General features: G+C 50.0%; 2 protein-coding genes across 3 annotated transcripts in view; one reads left to right on the plus strand and one right to left on the minus strand.

Moving 5' to 3' along the window:
• RCVRN (recoverin) overlaps nt 1-3403 on the plus strand; it is an 8030-nt gene extending 4627 nt beyond the window's left edge. Inside the window, exon 3 of the mRNA XM_007104354.3 lies at nt 3152-3403. Coding sequence (XP_007104416.1) covers nt 3152-3267 — 116 coding nt within the window. The 3' untranslated portion in view covers nt 3268-3403. The remainder of the gene's footprint in view (nt 1-3151) is intronic.
• Nucleotides 3404-9367: 5964 nt separating this feature from the next.
• Nucleotides 9368-23130, minus strand: part of GLP2R (glucagon like peptide 2 receptor) — a 37000-nt gene continuing 23237 nt past the window's right edge. The window contains exons 7-10 of one of the 2 annotated variants that reach the window (XM_055090070.1): nt 22528-22616; nt 15129-15267; nt 10982-11023; nt 9368-9972 (exon numbers count right to left, since the gene is read on the minus strand). In XM_055090070.1, coding sequence (XP_054946045.1) covers nt 9637-9972; nt 10982-11023; nt 15129-15267; nt 22528-22616 — 606 coding nt within the window. In that variant the 3' untranslated portion in view covers nt 9368-9636. Of the gene's footprint in view, nt 9973-10057; nt 10256-10981; nt 11024-15128; nt 15268-22527; nt 22617-23130 lie in introns of those variants that run through there. The other variant, XM_055090071.1, reaches the window with a different exon arrangement.

The raw sequence follows: 23130 nt of genomic DNA on the forward strand, positions 1-23130 counted from the left end.
GCCGGGCACGTGAGCCATGGCCGCTGCGCCTGCGCGTCCGGAGCCTGCGCTCCGCAACGCGAGAGGCCAGGACACTGAGAGGCCCGCGTACCGTAAAAAAAAAAAAACAACTCCATCCCTGCGTGAGATCTCTGGGGGGAGGAGGAAGGCTCTAAATGACGGTGTGCTTTGGGAGAAAAAAACATCTTTTGTGATGACAGAGTTAACCCACATTGAAGGAATAGTAAAAAGTCAAGGCAACAGCCATTAGCAGTTTGTATGCAAACGGCAAGTTTAGAGGCTTTGCAAGCAAACCACTTTCTTTTTCAATGGCGTGCCTGTTATTTTTAGACACTTTGGTTTACTTGTTTATAAAAATGCCTTCTGCACGGTTGGGACAGGGTAAACCTCACTTCAGAATAATCTGAAAGCATGGAGTCCCAAGTAAGTGGGATCTCAATTTACATGGTTTTTCCTTTAGGAAGTTAGTTTGGGTCCCTTGAGAAGCATGGCCAGATGGGATTAGATTTCAGTTAGATTTCAAGAGATTGATGGGGGGAAGGCGTATGAGGGAAAATGGGGAGGAGTCTGGAAGAGGCAGGGACAAGCCATCAGACTGCAAAGCAGATGAAACATTTATGTGCAGAGGCAAGGAAAGCGGGTTGGGTAAGAAAACTCTTAGACTGCAGTGCTGGGCTAGGACAGTCTTGGCAAAGCTGAGGGGGTGTCCTCAAGCCCCCTTCTTCCAGGAGCTGGTCTGTCTTGGCTCCCTGCCCTGTTCAGTCCGGCTGGGAGCAGCCTGTGGGGAGCACGGCCTTGCATTGAAAGCTGTGATGGATTCCACAACTGGGCAGTGAGGGCTGCTGGTGCATGAGGCCCATGTCCAACTCGGGAAGGACACAGGAGAGGGGCTGGTGTCAGATGGGGGCTGCAAACTTGCATGACTACAGGGGCCGTGATGATGAATGAGACAGAAGTGGACAGAGGCCCTACTAAGTGATAGATTGGCACTGGCAAACAGTGTGGGCGTGAGAGGCCCTACTAAGTGATAGATTGGCACTGGCAAACAGTGTGGGCGTGAGAGGCCCTACTAAGTGATAGACTGGCACTGGCAAACAGTGTGGGCGTGAGAGGCCCTACTAAGTGATAGACTGGGACTGGCAAACAGTGTGGGCGTGAGAGGCCCTACTAAGTGATAGATTGGCACTGGCAAACAGTGTGGGCGTGAGAGGCCCTACTAAGTGATAGATTGGCACTGGCAAACAGTGTGGGCGTGAGAGGCCCTACTAAGTGATAGATTGGGACTGGCAAACAGTGTGGGGCGTGAGGGTCTGTCTGGTCTTACGGCCTCTGGTCAATTGTTGCCACGCTGGAATACAGAGCCACTGGGGCCCCACCATCTGATTTGTTAAAAAGAGAGGCCAGCAATCGAGATTTTAAAAATCCGAAGTGCCTCAATTGATGAAACACTGCGTGGTCCAAACACATCTGAGGAACCAGTATTGGCCCCTTTTGTGATCTCTGGGGCAATCTCTTACCAAGGTTCCAGGGCACAGGCCTGAGCAGGCTGTTAAATAAGGACCCTGCTAATCTGCAGTGTAGGAAGAAGGCAGATTAGCAACCAGATCTTTGACATTAGGGCCAGAACTAGGGCGAGGCAAGTGAGGTGCCCTGGCACAAAATTTAAGGAGGCACCCATTCTCAGGTGCCAGCCCTGTGCTCGCAGGACCCTGAAAGTGAGAGCCTCCTTAAATTTTGGAGGGTAGGCACCTCCCTTGCCTCACTCAGATGTCACCTCCCCTTTGAGCACCTTCTCTTGGCTGCTTAAGATGCCACCTGGTGGCACCTTACCCCACTGGCTCTTTCAACTGCTTCATGATACCCTTCTGGGTCTGCCATGTGCTGAGTCCCTTGTTCTGCTATGTGCTAAACTGAAAACTGACCCAGGTGAATGTCACAGGGGGCAGTGGTATTGGGAGGCTGAGACAGTACTCCTACCACGTGACTTGTGTTTTCACATGGCCCATCTGGAGACAACGCCTCACTCCTGGGAGGAGTTTCAAGCTATGTGTGAGGCTGATAGGGCAGCTGGGACTTCCTTTTTTTAAAATATATCAATTTACTTATTTATTTTTGGCTGCATTGGTTCTTTGTTGGTGCGCGCGGGCTTTCTCTAGTTGTGGCGAGCAGGAGCTACCCTTCATTGTGGTGCCCGGTCTTCTCATGGCAGTGGCTTCTCTTTGTTGCGGAGCACAGGCTCTAGGTGCGCGGGCTTCAGTCATTGTGGCACGCGGGCTCAGTAGTTGTGGCTCCCGGGCACAGACTCAGTAGTTGTGGTGCACAGGCTTAGTTGCTCCACGACGTGTGGGATCTTCCCGGACCAGGGCTCGAACCCATGTCCCCTGCATTGGCAGGCAGATTCTTAACCACTACACCACCAGGGAAGTCGGTGGCTGGGACTTTAAAGCCCAAATTTCACCGTCCTGACCTGCACAGGGAAACAGCCTGGATCCTAATCCAGGAAGGATTAAGGTTGCCGAAAAGGCCTGGAACATAAGCCAGTGGCGAAACCCAAATCAGCTCAGCCAAGCTTTATTGAGCACCTACTACGTGCAGGACTATGAGCATAGCCACGAGCAGGAAGGAACAGCTGCCTCATTCTAGGGTCATTTCTAGAGGTGACTGTCTCCCCATCAGACAAACAGTTTCCTGGGCCAGGGGACATTATCTCACTCCTTTCCATGCCACACCCTGCCCTCTGGCCCCTGCAATGACCTCAGCCCCAAACACAGTGACTCTGGCACAGAGGAAGGGCTTAGTGAGTGCATTTCACTGGATAGAACTGAATTCAATAGTTGGGGACAAGGATCTCTCTTGTCCTAAATGGGAAGGTAGATCAGGGATGCAGAGACGCCTAGGAAAGGATCACCAGCCAATCAGAAGAGACACAGCACACTTCCTGGAGGCCCGGCAGTGCCTGAACTTAACCCTCTTGTTGCTGGTTCCTGGGGAGGTCCAGGGGTCCTGAGGTAGAGTCAGGGGTGGGGTTACCCTCAGGGGCACTGAGACCCAGTATTTTCATAATAGATCCATCCGTACTGGGTATGCTGGCCGACGTCAGCTTCATCGCAGCCTATCCTGACTGTAGTAATTTTTTTCCCCCTGTGCACAGATAAACTTACAGAGAAGGAGTTCATCGAGGGAACCCTAGCCAACATGGAAATTCTGCGACTGATCCAATTTGAGCCGCAAAAAGTGAAGGAGAAGTTTAAGGAAAAGAAACCCTGACGTCAACTGCTCAGGTCTCCTCCCTGTCCCCCACCCCAACATAAACACGCATGTGCACACGCGCCCCCGGGGCGGGAGAGCCTCCAACCCGCAGCACCTTAACCCCGCAGCACATTAACCCCGCAGCACATTAACCCCGCAGCACAGCTTCCTGCCAAACGGAAGTGTCTTTAGCAATTCACCAAGTCACGCCAACATAAACACGCATGTGCACACGCGCCCCCGGGGCGGGAGAGCCTCCAACCCGCAGCACCTTAACCCCGCAGCACATTAACCCCGCAGCACAGCTTCCTGCCAAACGGAAGTGTCTTTAGCAATTCACCAAGTCACGCCCACTATACCTGCCTGCCTCCCCTCCACCTGCCCGCCAGCCCAGGCTTCCGCAGTAATCCCAGGATTAGGTCACAGGAGCCCTAAATATCCCCACGCCCTACCGTGTAAGCTCCTTTGTGGATTGTTGGGTAAGCAGGTTCCAATAAAGGCAAGAGGAGCCGGGCACATAGCTGACTGGTCATTCTCGAACTGGAAAAAGAAATGATTTCTGTCGGCTCAGCCTCAAAGACAAGGATGTGTCGCAGTCGTAAGCCAGGGTGCGGGGACTGTGGTTCTGAAGGACAGAGACAGCACAGCCCCGTTCTCGTGCAACTCAGGGCGCAGAGGAGACCACAGACCTTGAAGGAGTCGGTTGAGGTGGTGAGGTTACCATGGAGACAAAGCAAAGCACTGTGGGGAAGACACAACGGGAGGGGCCGACTTGTCCAGAGATGGGGAAGGTGTTCCTGATGAAGAGGCATTTCAATTAAGACCCAGTGGACTGTCGTGGGGGAAAGGAGGTGGTGGGGAAACAGTATGTCTCAGAGACCCTGAGGCAGGAATGAGCATTTCGAGTTCTAGGACGCTGAGAAGGCCAGTGTAGCCAGAGAGCAGAGAGAGGCAGGGGCCAGAGCATGCAAGGCCTTCCCTGCAGCCCAGGGGAGGCGAGGGTGGTGGGTACTGTGTGGGGTTTCAAGCAGGAGGGATTTATGTTTGTAAGGGGACCCTCTGGCAGGGTAAAAATAAATCAGAGGGGCAAGACCGAGGCCTGGAGATCACGCTCTTACAGTGGCCCAGGTGGGAGATATTTAGGAGGTAGAATCCACCTGACTGGTACAGGGGAGGAGGCAGGAGCAAGGATGGCAGCCAGGTTTGTGGCTTGGGTGCCAGGTGAGTGGTGATGTCATCCATCAAGACAGGAAACAGCAGGGAGAGATGCTGGTTTCAGGAGATAATGACAAGTTCAGCTTTGACACGCTGCAAGGTGAAGACAGATGTCCCTGAGGCCCCTATTTTTAGGGACATGGAAAAGGAGACGCAGAGACGGCAAGCAGCTCGCCCAGGGTCAGCTAATGAGCAGAGGCCAGGCCAGCGCTGCCCACTGGCCCACACTGCCTTATCAGAGCTCTAGGGCCTGGGACACCTCAGACCTCCATTGGCGGGTTCTCAAAAGCATTGTGTTCATTGTTTGGAAAGTCCATTTATTCTCCAGGCCTAAGTTCCAAGATGAGGTTAGAAAAATGCAGGACATGCAGATGTCCTGGACACTTGAGCAACCTGTGTGCAACCCTCTGAGGCTGGGGCATCTCCATCTGCTGGTGTGGGGAGATCACCCCAGCTTTAGCAACAGCAATGGCACAATAACCGCCGCCACAAAGTGCTGCTCTTTGTGGAGGGTGAACTGGAGAGTCATCATAACACTTAAGGATGGAGCGTTTCCTGTGAGCCAGGCATCCTACTGGATGCTCAGCATTATTTCACTGATGGAGGGGTTATTATCCCCATAGTGTAGATGAGGACAGCAGGCCACGAAGTAAGAGTAGGATTTGGTACTCCAACAGGAGTCCCTTTGATTACACCAGGCTGCCTCAATAGTTTTCACCTGGACATGACAGGCCAGAGAATTCTGGGACTGCACAGCAGCGGAGCTGGAAGTGAGAGGGGGGCTACACAGCATCTGGTCCAGCGGTTCTGGGGGGAGGACAGTAATAACGTGCCCAAGATACCCCTCCAGTATCAGACGTAGCGGGCCACCCAGGAGCCATGTCGGAGGGAGAAGAAAGACCCAGGGTGGTCTAGGGATAGAACCAAAGGGCTCAAAGCCTCACTCGGGTGCCCTTTCCACACACACTGCCCTCCATGACTGAATCTGGTTGACTGGGGTGTGAAGCTGGGAGCTTTTCACTTCTCTCTGAGGTCAAGGTATCCTTGTCACTCGAGTCTAAAAGGATAGACACTGCATAATAACCTTGTTGGTTTGTGGTTCAGTAAGAGACATAAAGGGGCCACTGGACCTTCCGTTGGCCAATGGAGGACCCAAGAGTCATAACCTAATTAGCACATCTTCTGTTAGCTTGGGGTGGCAGGGCCACTTGGGCTGGCATCCTGTACAGCTCTAGGGCACCCTGTGGGGAAGATGCTAAGAGAACTTAGAGGCAGTGTAAAGTCCAACTTGACTGAAGAGAAGAGGAGGTAGGGGTGGTAATGAGCTATGTCATCAAAACTCTTCCAGATGCAAGGAACGGAAGACCCAACACCAGTGGCTGTGGCACAAATATTATTGACTCATGTAACTGAAATTCCAGGAGTAGCACCAACTTTAAGGTCAGGCTTAATCCAGGGGCTCCAACAAGGTGTCAGGGCTCTTTCTCCATCTCCTGGTTCTGCTTGCTGCTGTGAAGTCTCCATTCCCAGACAGGCTTTTCCCCCAGGAGGGCGACCAGCAGATCCAGGCTTACTTCTTTGTGGTTCCAATTTCAGCAAGAAAGAAAAAATGCTTTGTTTGTCAAGAGTCCCAGGACTGTCTCTCACTGGCTCTGATTGGTTCTATGTCCATCCCTGACCCAACATCTGGTGCCAGGAGGATGTCATGCTCAGGCTGGCCAAGCAGATTTTCATGCCCATCCTTGGGGATGAGGATGGCGTTGGAATGACTCAACCTTCAAGGACGGAGAGTGCGAGATGTGGGATTTCCAAAAGGAAAATTTTGGTGCTGTTAGTATAGGAAGGGTGGACTGTAAAAATGGACGTCCACTATAGAGACTTTGTGGAGGTCACTTCACATCTCTGAACTTCTGCTTCCTCACGTACGTGGAAACTCAAGGGCAGAAACAAACTCGTCAGGAACAGTAACCCAAACTGCTCTCACAGGGTCCCAGCCTCTTGTGCAGTGGCCCTCGGCCATTTCTTAGCATCCCCAGGAGGCACCCCAGACAGATTCATCAATAGGTCCCTCAGTGCCGGGTACCATTGCTGCCACCAGTCACATTTCCACCACAGCCAAGGCTACAGTGCTTCTGACGTGTCCAAGCTGTGTGCTGGGCTGCTGGTGTGCTTTCTGGCCTCACCAGCCATCGATGTTTCTAGAAAGTGTCCCAGGTGATTGCAAAGCCAGGATTGAGACCCACTAGGCTGGATCTTTAAGGCAACAGCAAAGTGAATGATCTAGGGGGTGGTCTAGCAGAAGGGAAACACTTGCCTTCCACCCTTTTGACCTTTGACCTCTGCTTCTCTCTCCGACCTCTCTGCCCACTCTTCTTGGTCCCTGAGACAATGGACCACCCAGGTTCCCAGGCTTAAAATACTGCAGCTCTTTTTCCCACTTCTGGCCAGGAACAGTGCACCAGATTCTCCAGGGGCAGAGACCTTCAGCTCCAGTGTGAAACCAATGTAAAAGAATCAACAAAATACAAATCAAATTAAATAAACTTATGTTAATCATTAGCAGAACAAGAGCAAGCAGCAGTGTGTGTGTGTGTGTGCCACTCCATTTGTGGAGTGAGTGGGGAGGGCATATTTACAAGTGCTTAGAAAAAAAAGTTCCTTCTATTAGTGGCCGGGTCCTGGATAACTGACCCTCGACAGCATCTGATGCTCCCAAGACGCTTCTGTCTTGTCTCCTTTGATGAATGTGTTCTGAACCTGCTCTGAACTGGCTATGCTGGATACTAGCTGGGAATACGACACGGCCCAGCTTACTAGGTACTAATGGGTTGATAAGAAATGGCAGAGATTTTTGCAGAAAGGAAAAAGTAGGACATATATTTTAATGATTGAACTGTGGACAATCTAGACACCAGAAAACAAACCTTTGCTTTGTTATGTACTTGCCTAATGTGATTGCTTCAGTTTCCCCTGTTGCAGAGAGGAGCCGGGGGCGGCGGGGGGAGGGGGGGGGAATGGGGGGATGGGGGGATGGGCACCAGCCTCAGGTGCGAAATTTAAGGTAAGAGACAAAAAGCTCAGTAATCAAGATAAATATTTTCATGCAATTGTTTAAAAATAAAAATTAATGTTAAAACGTCCACGATGAGCAAAATGTCAAAATTTTATATAGTCAGGACCAGACCCTTTATTTGCATCTCATGGCCTCACTTGCTTCACCCTCATCCCAGCCTTGGTTCCAATAAAATGTCATTCTTATAAATGGCCCGTGGGCTGTAGCTTGCAGATTTTTTAAAATATATTTTTTTAATATTGCATTAAAATATTACTTATCTGACGACTGTGGGTTTTTTAGTACTCTCTTAAATTTTGCACCTGAACTGAGGTCTCCTTGCCTCACCCTGGTCTCTGTCCTGCTGCAAAATGTCCTTGACAATGGAGTTGCCAGGTGAAATACAGGATGTGCAGTGGATTTGGATTTCACGTAAAGTATATCCCATAGGATATACTTAGACAACAATAATATTCATTTATCTGAAATTCACATTTAACTGAGAGTTGTGGTTTTTTAACATCTTTATTGGAGTATAATTGCTTAACATTGTTGTGTTAGTTTCTGCTGTATAACAAAGTGAATCAGCTATACGTATACTTATATCCGAATTGTGTATTTTTAATTGCAAAATCTGGCACCCCTACTTGATAAGTATCATATCGCCCCTCCCCCTAATATAAGGCAGGACTTGGTCCCACAGCATCATACCCCGGCCACCCACGTACACATACATTTTACCCGCTATAAAAGTGACGCTCCTGAGAACTGACACCCTGTTTCCATAGCACGTTCCTCCCTTGACCTTCCTCAGCCTCTTGCCTTACAGTTGCAGCCACTGAGCCTGACCCTAGTTGCCTGGGCCCTCCTCAGCCTCCAGAAGCACCCTCCACTCAGCGTCCGGGCACAACTTACTCCCCACCTGCAGACCGGGTCCACAGCCCCGGCCCCCTCGGTGCCTCCTCGGCGTGTCCAGATCAGCCACAGTCCTCTCATTTCAACTGGGTCCCCTCCAGCTCTCAGCATCCAAGTCCATACGAGGAGTGGGACCCTTATCAGTGGGGGACTCGGGGCCGGGAGAACAGTGGGCACACCTCCCAGAGCAGAAGGTACAGCCATCCAGGTATCAACGGCAAACCAAAAATGGCAGAGAACGGTAGGCAAGTAAGGCTTGAAGAAGCCAGAAAGCTCAGAAAGGCAGGTGGAGGCAGAAAAGTGAGAAAATGACCAACAGCAACTTTCAGAGGGGCCCTGGGTGCTGGGGCCCACCCTCCGAGGGAGGATGGGCTCGTTACAGATCAAACAGAGCTGCTGCTTCTGCCCACGGATGAGACCTGAGATGGAGAGAGGGAGGTAAGTCTTGACAAGAGAGGAAGACGAGAGAAGGGAAGGAGCGGGCTCTGGGGGGCGGAGTGCGGTCCACCCTGTCAGAGGAGGGCAGGCGTGTCACAGCTGAACTGCTGAATGCAGAACTCCGGTGGTCTCTCCCGCCAGCGGCCAGCTCAGAGGGGCTTCTGGCTCCTGCGCATCCTGCCCCAGGTTTCCAAAACGTGGGCTCGCATCAGAATTACCTGGGACGCTTGTTACACAGTTCCCATCACCGGCCATCGTCCCAGATGCACCCTCTTAGAATCTCTGCCATGAGTCAGACTCTGCATTTAAAACACTTCGCAGGTGGTCCTTGGACACACTGAACCCGACTTCAGATACACACCTTGTACCATGAAGGGTAAAGGAAGGATAGCGGCTGGCCTCTATTTCATAGCAGACATTTCTCTGTATCCTAGGGCTCCATTCACTCGAATATGGGCCCAGCCCGGGAGGCTGGTGGCATTCTGGGAAACACACCTGCGGGGGTGATGAGGATGACAGGGCACGCAGAGGCGGTGAGTGTACGCAGCCTCTGTCGTACAGAGCAGGACAAGCCTGAAAGAGACGTCCAAAGTAGGCGGGGTGACGTCACGTCGGAGTGGGAGGGGCGACGTCACTTCGGAGTGGGCGGGGTGCGCGGGAAATGGGCTGACTTTGCACCCGCAAGGTCAGCAACGTGCAGCTTGGCCGCCTCCTCCCTCGCCCGTCTCAGGAGTCCCCAGGGAGCGGAGCCAGAGGTGGGCTCCTGCCTAGATCTCGCTCTCCTCGAGAATCTCCTCCATGGTGTGGACCAGGGTGAAGTCCCCCTCGCTGCTCTCCGACACGCTGCCGCCCCGGGGCCAGGCTGCGTGGCCTTGGCGGGGCAGGGTGCCCGCCACCCCCAGGCCCTCCGCAGTCAAGTGCAGGAGCTGGCCACCATGGGGCGAGGGCGGCGCCTTCTGCAGCTTGCCGGAGCCGGTCCCCTCCGAGAGCTTCTTGGGACATTTCTCTAGTAATCGGAAGTTCTTCCCCAGGACCCAGGCTCTGCAGCCCGAGTGGTGGGCTAGCAAAAAGCGGGCCCACTGCTTCCGCAGCTCGGCCTTCACCTGCCAGGTGAGAAGAGGGCGGGGTTACTGCCTGGGAGTCACTGAGTCCTGTGTCCACTCAGCAAATGTGTATTGAGTGGCTACTCTGGACCACCCTTGGGAAACCTACCTTCTCACTAGGGGAAGCAAACAAATACATGTGAGCAGAGCAGATGATAGTGACACCGTGAGGCCTTTATGCAGGACAGTGGGGTGAGGAGACTAAAATCTGAGATAGGGTGTTCAGAAAAGGACTGTGTCGAGGTGACATTTGAAACTTGCCTGGTGGATCATGGGTCCCTGCCTGAAGATACAGAAAAGGTAGCAGTGAGCAAGACGGAAGAGGTTTTGATGTCAAGAGGCTTACATTCTAGCGGAAGGAGACAGCAATCCATATTTAAACCTGGGATGCGGGGAGGGGAAGATGAAAGGGAGCCAGAAATTCCACCAACTCCTCAAGTCAGGAGAAAACTGCTCTGGCCTCTTCCCCTCCCCCTTTCAAGCCTCTTTCTGGGGGAGCAGAGAGTTGGTTGGGGGCTGTGCAATAATATTAATAATAAAAATAATCGTTGTTACCATGCATAGGACCTTTACCATGCATCCCTGGGGTAACACTGCAGGGTAGGGACCATTGATATTCCCATTTTACGGACGAGGAAACTGAGGCTTAAAGAGCCACAGTGACCTGACTAATGCAGATCTCCTAAGTGGGTGAGTCATGGCTTGAATGCAGATTTTTGGACTCCAGAGTTACAGCTGGTAACCGTATCACACTTTGATACTCCCAGTGCGGCTCCAGCGGGGGCCATGGTTGGGTTCTGGAAAGAAAACTCATCCCAGTACCTTTCCCCATCGGTCTAGGATGCCTGCTGCTCTCTCTACTGGATGTCTATGGTACCCGTTTGTCCCAGGACGTGCCGGTCACTGCACACCCCCCCGTGGCACCATCACGTAAACCGAACTCTCCAGGGGCAGTAAGATGCCGGCCCCAGCCTCGCAGGGAGCTAGGATGGCAGCATGGAAAACGTACCTCTCCATTGGCAAAGCAATACTGCAAGGCCACAAGCAGTCCCTGGAATGAAAGGAAGAGGTGGCGTGAAGCTTGACTCAGTAGAAGGTGTGTCTGACGGATACTTGGAAAGTCCACAGACCGGCCCTAGTCCTAGTAGCCCCTACAAGAGGCAGGCAGCTACTTGCTTGTACTAACTAGAGTGAGTCATAATGATTCCATTAACTCGGATTTCCATGGGGTCTCTTCCTACTTTGACACTCACCATCCACATCAGCCCAGGTGTTTGCTTACATGCTCATAGGTCAATGATGATTAAACCCTAAAGGTTCTACATCATTCATTCAATTATACAAATACTGTACAAGGTGACTGTCCCATTTCTATTTGTCCATAGTGGGCAACGGCTAATTTTTTTTGCCTGATTTGCATCCTTTCCTGACCCTCCCCTACTCCCTGGGCTTCTGGCAGGGCTGTCAATCATGTGGTCCTCATGTTCTAGGAGGGCCATCACCGCAATAAACAGCCCAAATGGTCATGTGACCCAAGCAGGCCCAATCTCAGTTCTTTTCACCAGGAAAGAAGAGAAAGTTGCACCCTCTTCCCTGCTTTTCCCAACTTTATAGTCAAAGTTAGTCTGGAGACACTCAAGGGCATCTTCCCAGCTATGTGGAGAGCGCCCGTCTGAGGATAAAGCCAACATAGAGAAAAGCAGAGGCTGGAGATGGTCACGGACAGATTTTGATGATATTGTTTGAGTACCTGGATCCAGCTATACCTGGTCCTGAAATTTTCATTTTTGTGAGATAGTAAATACCCTTTTCTCCTGTCAGAATATTTCTTTTGAAAAGATAGATCATTTCATGCCTGGGGTTTACCATCACACTTAGATTAAAATACAATATCCTAACCACAGGAGGAGCTAAGGTGATGTGGCCTTGTGTCTGTGTCACTGACCTCACCTTGTACCACGCTTCCCCTCAGCTACACGGACCTTCTGGGTGCCTTCAGCATCTCAAGCTAATGTATTAGTTTGCTGTATAACTAAGTGGATCAAAACAATAAAGATTTATCATCTCACGTACTTCCTATGGGCCAAGAATCTGGCCACGGCTTAGCTGGGTATTCCCACTCAGGGTCATTCTTCTGGTTGCAGTCAAGTTGTTGGCTGGAACTTCAGGTGTCTGAAGGCTTGACTCGCTTCCAAGACAGCTCACATGCCTGGCAAGTTGGTGCTGGTTGTTGGTAGGAAACCTCCATCTCCCTCCATAGAGCTTCTTATGTGTCCTCAGGACATGGCAGCTGGCTTCACCCACAGGGCGTGACCCAAGGGAGCAAGGCGGAGGCTGCAACCCTTTTGATGTCCTAGCCTCAGACATCACACACTTTTCATGTCCACGATACTCTAACGGTCGCACAGGTCAACCCTATTCTGTGTGAGAGGGCACTGCTCAAGTCTGTGAAAACCAGGAGGCGAAGATGACCGGGGGTCATGTTGGGGACTGGCTATCAGCTCATTTCTTCCTCAGGTCCCGTTGTCACACTTTCTGCTTTCTGGACCATTCTTTCCTCAAACCTCTGCCTAACTGGCTTCTCAAAATTCAGGTCATAGCTCAAATATCTCCTAGAAGAGAAGTCTTTCCCCACCACTCAATTTTTGGTAGCCGTTCCAGTCACAATCACAGTTCTCTATTTTATAGTCTTCAGAATATAAATAACCAGAATTGTTCTTTATTTGTCAACTTGGTTATTATCTGTCCCTCCCCGCCCCCTTCCCCCAACCAGAAGACCACCTTTATCTGGTCTTTTCACTGCCAGATATTGGAAGGGGGTGGGCGTGCCTTCGGTGTGCCAGAAGTCTCACAGATGAGTTGGGTAAGATAGGATTCCTCATCACAAGTGTGTCTTTCACTTCCTCAGGTTCTTGAGTCAGGGTCTGAGGAACATCCTGGAGTCTGGCTGACTCTCATTCTAGATGAAGCGAGAGTGAAGGGAGCGGTCCCACGAACAGATGGCTCTCACTCCGTATGTCACCACCACTTGGCAGTCTCTCCAAAGATCCCTTGACAGCAGGAGGCTGGTGAAATTCTCTAAGCAATAGGCCCTTGGGAGAGTGAAGGGTCCCCTAAAGCAGCAAGGAAAGGAAGCTGTTGGGTCCAGTGCTCATTTCTACGGTGGAGTCACTAAGATACGACCCACTGAGTGTGCATCTGCACATCTGCCCGCCCGTGCTCTCACCTCTGCCTGGCGGGCTGGAGGGGAACAGCGTGGGGGTGTTCAGACGGTGCGTGGCCCCTGTCCAGGCACAAGCTCCTAAGTGTGTTTCTGGCTCCATCTGCAGAGCTGCTCAGATTCCTCGCCTTCCTCGGTGGTGCCTGGCGGGGAGCAGAGCTCAGGCTGCTGCAGGACCAAACGATCGGTGTGGTCGCTGGTCTCTAGAGATGGCCCCAGGATTTCTCCCCTCCTGGTAGGCATATGTGACCCTTCACATCAAGAGATGGACCATATCTTCCCTCCCCTTGAACCTGGGATGTCCTTGTGACTCCTTCTACCAGCACAATGTGGTAGAAGTGACAGTCTGGGACTTCCGAGCCTTTGCCTTAAGAGGGTTGGAAGTGTCTGCTTCCTCCCTCTTCGAGCACTTGCTCTTGGGATACTCCTAGAGTCCAGCTGCCGTGCTCTGAGATGCACAAGCTATGTGCAGAGGCCACATGGAGAACTTAGGTTCCTAATCGATAGCCCCAGCTGAGCTCCCAGCCAACAGCCCATGTCAACGTCCAGCCGTGTGAATGAGCTGTCTTGGATGTTCTGGCCCAAATCAAGCCTTCAGATGTTTGCAGCCCCATTCAAAGATGACATGTATCGAAAGGTTCACCCTGCTGAGTCCAGACAGCCCAGCTTACAGAATCATTCAAGATAATAACATAGTTTCTCATTCAAGCCACGAAGTTTGGGGGGAGTTTGCTACACAGTAATGGGTGACCCAAACATGCTCCCTTGCCAGGGAGTCTGGTAGGCTGGGATCTGTCCTGCAAAGAAATCTGTCCCACAAAGCTCTGCATGAGCGTCTTATCTTCAGCTGGCCTTGGGTGTGTGAGATCAGCTGATCAAGGGGTCACATGACCGATCAAGTGCTCAGAGAAAAAAAGGCCACCAAATACTCCTGACATAACAGCTGTAATTTTTTGTTTTGTTGTTGTTGTTTCTAATTTGGGATTGCTTTTTAAAGAAGATTAAGACCAAGCCACATAGGAAACCCGAGTGACTAAACTTTAGCCTTTGAAATCCCCCAAAAGATTGAAATAAATTAAACGTGGTTTCAAAATGAAAAAAAGTTACCAGTGGGTGCTCTGTCTCCATTCAAAGCCACCTGCAATTCAGCTCTAACAGAAGGTAAAAAGAGCCACTGTCCAGTTGCCCCTACCATACCCCAGGCTCTGTCCCCTGGGCCTTTGGGGAGTGTGGGAATTCGATGAAATTTATTTTGACCCAAATAAAGCCACTCCAGCCAGTCTCAGCCATCTGAGCCTTCGCAGCTTAGGCTCCAGACATATGAGTGGAGAAGTCATCTCGAAAGTTCAGCCCCAGCACGCATCCCTGGAGCAGAGGTGAGACGTGCCTACTATGTCCTACCTGGATTCTTGACCCCCAGAATCATGAGAAATAATAAAAATTACTGTCGTTTTAATCTGCTAAGTAATGGATGACAGTTTAAGCCATGGATAACCAAAACACCAAGGTACCTTAACCACAGGTGGCCTCCTGTTTCCAGTTTCAGCCCACACACATCTGTCAAAGTCCCGAGAGCCTCCTGGTCTCTACTCACTGTTCACTTTGCACAAACTGTGCAGGGAACCCAGCAAAACTAGGCGCTTAATAAAAGGGCTTCACGCTGACAGGGTGGATATGACTGTGAGTCACACCAACTATTATAGTGCAGGAAACAAACCACTTTTCCCTTCTTAGTCACAGAGTCACGCTGGCAGGATTAAAGCAAGATTTCCATCTCCACACCCTTCTAATCCCAAAGGCCCTCGCCGATAAATCCTACTGACAGCCAGAGCTCTCTTTCCATCTTCGGGCTCTCGCAATTTCGAGTGTGTTTGGATCAAGGGCATTTTGTTTTCTCCCAAAAGCCAAAGGCATCCTTGTTCAGACGTCTACTTACGTGGAAGGAGCTCAGGGTCAACTGAACGAAGAGTCGTATATATCTTGGAAATCCTTCAACTTGATCGTCAGTGATGCAAGAGAAGAGAATCTCATGAACACCCAATAACGGAATGAGGACCAGCGTGGACTTGGCCAATCTGCAAGCAGCAATCAAATATGTGTCATGGGACTTCCCTGGTGGTCCAGTGGTTAAGATCCATGCCCCCACTGCAGGGGGCACGGGTTCGATCCCTGGTCTGGGAACTAAGATCCTGCATGCCGTGGGGCATGGCCAAAAAATAAATAAAATTAATAAATATGTGTCATGAAAGCCACCTTGGGAACAGGCAACATTTCCTGCTCTCCTGTGCATCCTTTATTGTAGCTCTAATGGCACTGATAAATAGTTGATTTTCCCGTTTGTCTCCCTGGCTACACGTTGAACGCCTTAAGGGCCAGTGTGGGCTTGTTCACCGATGTATCCCCACACCCGCCTCATGGAAGATGCTCTGAAAACATGAATTGGATGAATGAATGAATGAATGGATTCCTCCATATAATGATATACCTACAGATCTTAACGTTTTGTTTGATGGATAGATTTCCATGCACATGGCTGTCACCACAGGACATTACATCCCTTACCAGGTTTGACAAGTTTCCTATTACCTGGCTAGCAGATGCCTCTACCTCTTTCTCTATTTGGGACTTACAGAGCCTGAGAAGGGAAAGAAAATGACTTGCCCAGGGTCACGCAGCCACTAAGTGGTACCTCCCAGCCTGGAAGTGGGGCTTCTGACCCCACACTCAGGCCTTGCACACTCCAAGCAGGATTTCATCAGGGTTGCCCCCAAGCTGCCCCCAACCCTGGTGACAGCAAGGGCAGCAGGAAATGAGAAACTGATCTTCCTCGTAAAAAGCGCTGTGTGTAAGCTTGCTGTTGTATACACTCTACACAAAAAAGACAAACATTCCCTTGTACCACCCATGTGCAAATGCACAGCTGGGACCCAAACATTCCATACCGCATACTGGTGGTTCCCAAGTGGACAGACTATTAGAATTCCTTACGGAGCTTTTAAAAAATATATATTTTTGTTGGTTGGCTCGCTCTCTCTATAGCTTCCTGAGCCCCAATGTCAACCCCCTGAATCAAAACCTCTGGAGGTTGGATTCTGGGAATGAGAATCTTTAAGGGACTCCCCACAGGATACTGACAAGCAGCCACGTTTGGGAACAACTGCTCTTCACCATGGAGCTGCTTCTTGATTTCAAACTAACTACATTAGCAAAGGTGACTCATATTCAGGGCATAAACAAAGCTATTGTCTGATACACATTGGGAAAAAAAGAGCTTAAATTTGATGATGTTTTTAGCCCAAGTCCTTGTCTTAAAGGGCCAAACTAGGAGAAGGTTCCTCCCCACTGAATAAAAACCCCGTGGAATTAAAGATGTGGAAACAGAGAGGGTCAGCAGCCCCTCGTGGGCAGTATCTTCAAGAAGGTTTAACTTTATGCAGGAGAAACTGCTCACTATGAAACTTGCATCTCTGAGAGTCATTCAGATGCAGTGTTATCAATGAAACAAAAAACCTCACCTTTGTGCCCTAAAAGGACCTAAAGCCTATAAGAGTTGGGCAGGAGTCACCAAGGAGAGGGACTCCCCCCGCACCCAACCGAGCATATGGGCTGAGCGTCCCAGGGCCTCAACGGTCAAGGGGAGGCCGAGGAGCAGGGAGTCTGAGACACAGGCCCTGGCTACGTGGTTCTCCCGAGCCGAGCTCACACCTACTTGCACACCCACACTCATCCGCGCACACTCACTTAGCTGAGCAACATTAAGGTGTTCCCAAGGAGAGACTATTTCAAGGGTTCTGGGTTTTGCTTGTTTGTCTAGTTTCCGGGAGTGTTTTAAAACCCTGTAGCTCAGAGGTTGCCAAGTGGCAACCATGGGTTATAGTTGACCTGCAGACAGTCTTTGCTTATGCTTACCACTACCTTAGTGATTTTTGCTATTGGAGCCATCCTTAAAGAATAAGGTGATTTCAAGCAAAGGGGTCCAGATCTTCAGCTTCCTTTGAAAAATGGGGAGATCTGGCCATGCTGGGCCCCAGTTCCTGCTTGGCAATTGTCGGTTACAGCCTTTAGAGGGGACACGCATTCTCCAACCCAAGCAGCCTCCTTGGCCCTTGCAAATGTGTGAGTCTGCGACCCTTGCTCTGCGTTATATGGGTCTTAATGACACATACTTACATGCAGACCCATGTCTTACCATCAGCTTATTCTTGGGGCCATGCTACTACATTATGCTTTTAAAATAAACCTTTCATTTTGGAATAATGTCAGATCTACAGAAAAGTAGCAAAGATCGTGTAGAGAGTTTCCACATACCCTTCACTGAGTTTCCCCTAATGTTAAAACCCTACAGAACCATGGTACCTTTGGCAACACTAAGAAACTAACGTTGGCATATGGCCAATAACTATACTCCAGACTTTATCCAGATTTCACCAGTTTTTCCACTAATGTCCTCTTCACATTCCAGAATCCAATCCAAGATCCCACACTTAATACAGGAGAATTTTTAAGGAATGATCATCTTTTTATGAGGTTTTGGGCCATTTTAGTAACTGCCACCTCTCTGGGTGGATGTCAGAAGGAATTTCCCACTCCTCACCTGATTCTAAATTCTCCTCGGACAAAGGACTATTTGCGTCTCTGTTCAGACGAAAATCCATAAATATCTATAGCAGCATCCTCTTATGAACTGTGTTTATGCCTGTTTTTCATCTACAGTCATTTGTTTATTTAAATGGTTTAGTTTATTGCTGTCGGTTAGCTCTTCAACAAATATTGGGCATCTGCTCTGGACATATGAGCCAGTACAGGGAGGAGGAGGAGCTGGGGCCAAAGGCAACGGGACACGGGGGCAGTACCTGGGGCCTGGGTTCAAATCCCAGCACCGCCAATGACTAGCGATGTGGCCTTGGGAAAATTGTTTAACCTCTCTATCTGTAAAAATCAGGATTATACTACTAATAATATCATATGACATGTTAAAATAATAATTAAAATATTAGTAGTAATAACTCCTGACAGTGTCATTGTAAGGATTAAATAACATGGGGCCAACCCTCAGAATAAATGGTACCCGATACAGGATGTGCAATCAGTAACATTTAGCTATCGCCATTTTTAAAGACTCTGTCCCTGTCCTCAAGTTGCTCACAACCTCAGTGACTTGGATTGTTTTTCTTCCATTTGTGACATTTTTCTGAAAGTTCTTTCAGAAAGGGGTCTGGGGTTTAGCATGTTGAGAAATGATTCTCCTTTATAAGTTCCTTAAGAGTTCTGCCCCATGCATCACACGGAAAGTTAAGATCGTTTATCTAGGAGGAGAGAGCCACCTCCATGCTGGGAACCACAAAGAACAGAGAACTCCCTCCAAGCTGAGGGCCCACTGGTGTCTGTCCACAATCCAGGGACATTGCTCTTTCTCCAGGCCTGGCTCAGCTGTCCCTGTCCAGACCAGGCAGGCAGCTGGGCTGGTTACAGTTTCCTTCTTGAATGACAGAAGCCGCGGGATGAGGGCTAGGACTACAAAAGTTCTCCAGCTCCTAGCCACTTGCCTCTTTGGCAAGGTCTAAGTGTGTTTAATTTAAACTTTCCTAAAATATACTCCGGGGCGTGGGGCGAGGCGCGCAAATCTTGAGAACTACATTCTGAAAGTTTTCAAAATCTGGGAGAGTTGTAGGCCGGGCTGTTCCTACCAGTTAGGACAAAATGCATTTGGGCCCCATTGCCCCTTCCTCCTTACCCTAGCAGGGGGCCCTAATGGAAGGGGACGTGGAAGAGGAGAACCTTTCAACGTGGAGGAGGGCAGTGTGAGCTGGGTGTGCTCATGATCTGTTGGGGTGATGGGAAGCAGCCTTCCCAGAACTTAGAAATGAGGAAGTTAGCACTGCTGTGACAAGGAGATGGGCAAATGTGCTTCTCGACGCTGTAGGATTCCCTGGCCCAGAGAGTAAAATAAGGTGGCCTGGGTGTGTCCTAAGAGACAGAGCCCTGACTTTTTGCTAATTAATAAGCATAAGCTAATCAATTGTATTGCACTCTGCATGGAGAAAGAATAAACAGAAAGCAGATGGCCAACCAAAATGGCAGGAAAAGTCACAAAGAAGCAGGAAGTTCTCAGTACTCAGCCGGCCCTATGGGTGGAGACTCTGGGGAATGAACCTCCCTCTCACCGGGACGGGTGCACCACAGGGCAGTGGTCGTTTCTCAGGCCACCATCAGTGATCCTTCAACACCAACCACTTTACTTTGATGACGTGGTCACCAAGCAGCATTCTGGTGACTGCTTTGGATTTCTGGATCTTCTGGTGTCAACTTTACGAGGGCTGCAGGCACTAGCAGGAACGTCCCACTCCCACTTTTCACAGAATCTAAGGACGAATAATTGTATAGTCTGGTTTGTATATCAGTCTCTTGTGAGTTCAGTTAGACTTAGTCCTCAAAGTCTCAGCCACTTCGGCCACTCTCAGCCAAAGTCTCCCCAGGACAGTCCCCAGCTGGTAGATATCAAACTCGCCAAGGTGAGGTGTCTCACGCTGGGAGGCCTCCAGGTAGGCAGGCACCCAGGTTCCTCTTTTCAAGATTTTTACCTTGAATAAGGATGGGGAAGTTTCCAGACAGATCGTTTATGCCAGGCAGGGTTATTACTCTGTCTCTCCCCAAAATAGCTGTCCTGAATTGAATCACCGCTCAGCCATGAAGATCTCCCCAGGATATTGATTTACACTTCTGGAGATAATTGCCTCCTAATTGGGTGTGCACCCTTCAGGGCTGTACAAGGAAATCCATTTGGTGTTGGAAGAATATATAATAAGAGAGGATAATAGAAGTTCTGTGTATGTTAAATTTTTATCTATCCTTTATAATTTTCTTTATTTTGGTGTATCACGTATGTAGTAGTTCAGTAGACCATGTATATATATGATGAGGGACATCATTCTTTACTAATAGAGACACGTGATCAGAAAAGTTTGAAAGGGACTTCCCTGGTGGTGCAGTGGTTAAGAATCTGCCTGCCAATGCAGGGGACAGGGGTTCAAGCCCTGGTCCGGGAAGATCCCACATGCTGCGGAGCAACTAAGCCCATGCGCCGCAACTACTGAACCTGCGCTCTAGAGCCCGCAAGCCACAACTACTGAGCCTGCGTGCCACAATTACTGAAGCCCCGTGCCTAGAGCCCATGCTCCTCAGCAAGAGAAGCCACTGCAATGAGAAGCCCGCGCACTGCAACAAAGAATAGCCCCCACTCGCCGCAACTAGAGAAAGCCCGCGCGCAGCAACGAAGACCCAACGCAGCCAAAAATTAATTAATTAATTAATTTAAAAAAAAAAGTTTGAGAGCTACCGTCTTGGATAACTCTAGAGAAGAGCCTGGAAAAGAGGATGTCAAGGCTGTTTAGAAACACATTTGCCATGGCCTGACCAGAAAACTCCATGCATTATTTCACTAGAACATCTGGTCCCCTGGTGCCCCGACTCTGGCTATGTATCAGAATCTTCTAGGAAGTCTCCTGTAAGAAGTCCCTGTGTGGGGCTCCATCCCTCAGTTACTGAATCAAATATCCAGTAGAAGAGCTCACACATCAGGGCTTTTGGCCGGCTGTCTGGTGATGCTTAAAATAGCCAGGATGGAAAACTATCGTAGGGGCCACTGTGGGTCTGAAGCTCAGGGAAGGCCCCAGCAGTACACGGTGGGCTTTGGAGGCACAAAATGGCAGGGTTTAGGCTCTCAGTATGTGTGGAAAGTGGTGCCTTGGCATTCGTCTGCCCCGTTTCTGTCTCCCGGGAGTGCTGTCCTCTGTTGGGTTTCCATGGTGCCTGGGTTTCCCCTGTGCCTGGTTAGTGAGAGGATTCCCTCCCTAAAGGGACCCAGGCAGGGTAGGTGGGAGAAGCCCTGCTCTTGGCCCTGGACCTCCATCCTCAGAGAGTGGTGAGAGGCTGAGCCTTGGGAAAAGGGCCAGAGAGGCTGTCAGCCACTTGGAGGCTCGGCCAGAGGCGCCGAGAAAGACGGCGTAGCTCTGTGTGGTCCAGGCCAGCCCAAGTGTCCCAGGGCCAGGGGCAGGTTGCGCAATATTAGAGCCAATACCATACATATTTGCCTGGTCCTGAACGGTGTGTGTTTACCCTTCTGGAACTCCCGGGGGTGGTGGGGGTTAGGTTGATAGGATTTGGGGTCTGGACACCCGGGGCAAATACCACTCACCACATCTGATTAGATTGGGAGAGGTGTAACTAGGACCTCCTTTAGGCCTCATCACAGGCAGGGGATGGGTCTGGGGTGACGCTCCCATGTGACATACCAGAAAGCAGACCCGGGGAGGCCAAGCAACTTGCCCAAGGTCAGTCTGGGGTCAACGCCAGCATCAGCCCGCCTGACTCATGTTCACACCCACATCCCGGGCCTTGGCAAGTTAGAATGTGTGCTCCTCACAGATGGGGTCCCCATCCTATTTACCTTTTGTTTGAAGCACAGCGCCCAGCGCATTTTAGACGTTCATTAAATGTTTGTCAGATAAATGGAAAAACTACCTTCCTGGCACACCTGGCTCGGGGCCCGTTCTGGCCTTAGAGAGGGAGAAGCTGAGGTAGAGCCACCCTCACTCACACCTCCACCCCTATCACAAGGACTAAAATCTCTACCATGGGAGAGGAACTCTGGGTTAAAACCCTCTGTCCCCAAGAAGTGCACACATCCTACAGAAAGCAGAGTAACTGGGAAAGGTGGGAGGGAGCCCTTTCTCTCTCACTCATTCATCATTTGATTGACAGCAATGCAGAGCTCAATAAACACCCATGATCGGACTTACTCTGCAATGGGACCACTGTCACCATGGAAAGCAGAACACAGGAGGCAGCAAAGGCAAGTCACAAAGAAAGCGTGACTGTGTGAAGAATGTATTCCCTTGGACTCCGAAAGTTCGTGGTTGTATCACTCCAGGTCTTAAAAATACCCAAGTACTCTCTTCTGAGTTACAATCTATCCTTTATTCTGTGGCCTCAACTCCTTCCCAAAGGAAGGCAACAACTCCCCTTCATGTGACTCTTTCCTGTCCCCTTAAACCACCCATGCTTAGGAGCATTTTACCAGTGTCCTGCTGGGGAATGTGTATGCCCTTTACTACTCACCACTGACTTCATTTTCACAGGCTCAGAAGGTCCTCATCTTTGGCAAAAGCCCTACATGATCCCACGACACCTTTTTCAGAGGGCCTCTTGCTGACTCCCTTGTGTCAGGAGAGAAACGTACTAATGCAATGTTCTCCCCTTCCTGGGACATTGGCCAGAACGGCCAAAAGGGGTAAAAATAATCTTGGGCTCTTGGGTACTGACCTCAGGCCACTCACCTGTATTTATAATCTCTGAAGCACATTTGATGAGCTTTGAGCTTAGAAATGAGAAGCTTGAGAATTTTCAAGAAGATGAAGAAATTGACCTTGAAAAAAACACAGATATGAGTAAGTGACGGACCCCATGTGACTAGGAATATCAAGGTCACCCTGGACCCGCCATCAGATCCTTGTCCAGAGAAATCAGGGGCAGTTTGGTAGTCAGCTGGTCAGGTGGCAGGTGGCCAGGGTCATCCCCATTCTCCCTAAGGCCATCTCAACTGAGAGCCTAGAAAGGACCCTAAAAAGCCACCTAGTTTATTCTTCTGCCTCCAGGAGACCCAACAGCTGTCTGAGAAAGGCAGATGGACATTTACATTATTATTTTTAAAATTTGTTTTGTTAACGTCTTTATTGGAGTATAATTGCTTTACCATGGTGTGTTAGTTTCTGCTTTATAACAAAGTGAATCAGTTATACATATGCGTACATCTCCATATCTCCTCCCTCTTGCGTCTCCCTCCCGCCCTCCCTGTCCCACCCCTCTAGGTGGTCACAAAGCACCGAGCTGATCTCCCTGTGCTATGCGGCTGCTTCCCACTAGCTATCTATTTTACATTT

The sequence above is a fragment of the Physeter macrocephalus genome, chromosome 14, assembly GCF_002837175.3.
Source record: "Physeter macrocephalus isolate SW-GA chromosome 14, ASM283717v5, whole genome shotgun sequence".
NCBI classification, from domain to species: Eukaryota; Metazoa; Chordata; class Mammalia; order Artiodactyla; family Physeteridae; genus Physeter; species Physeter macrocephalus.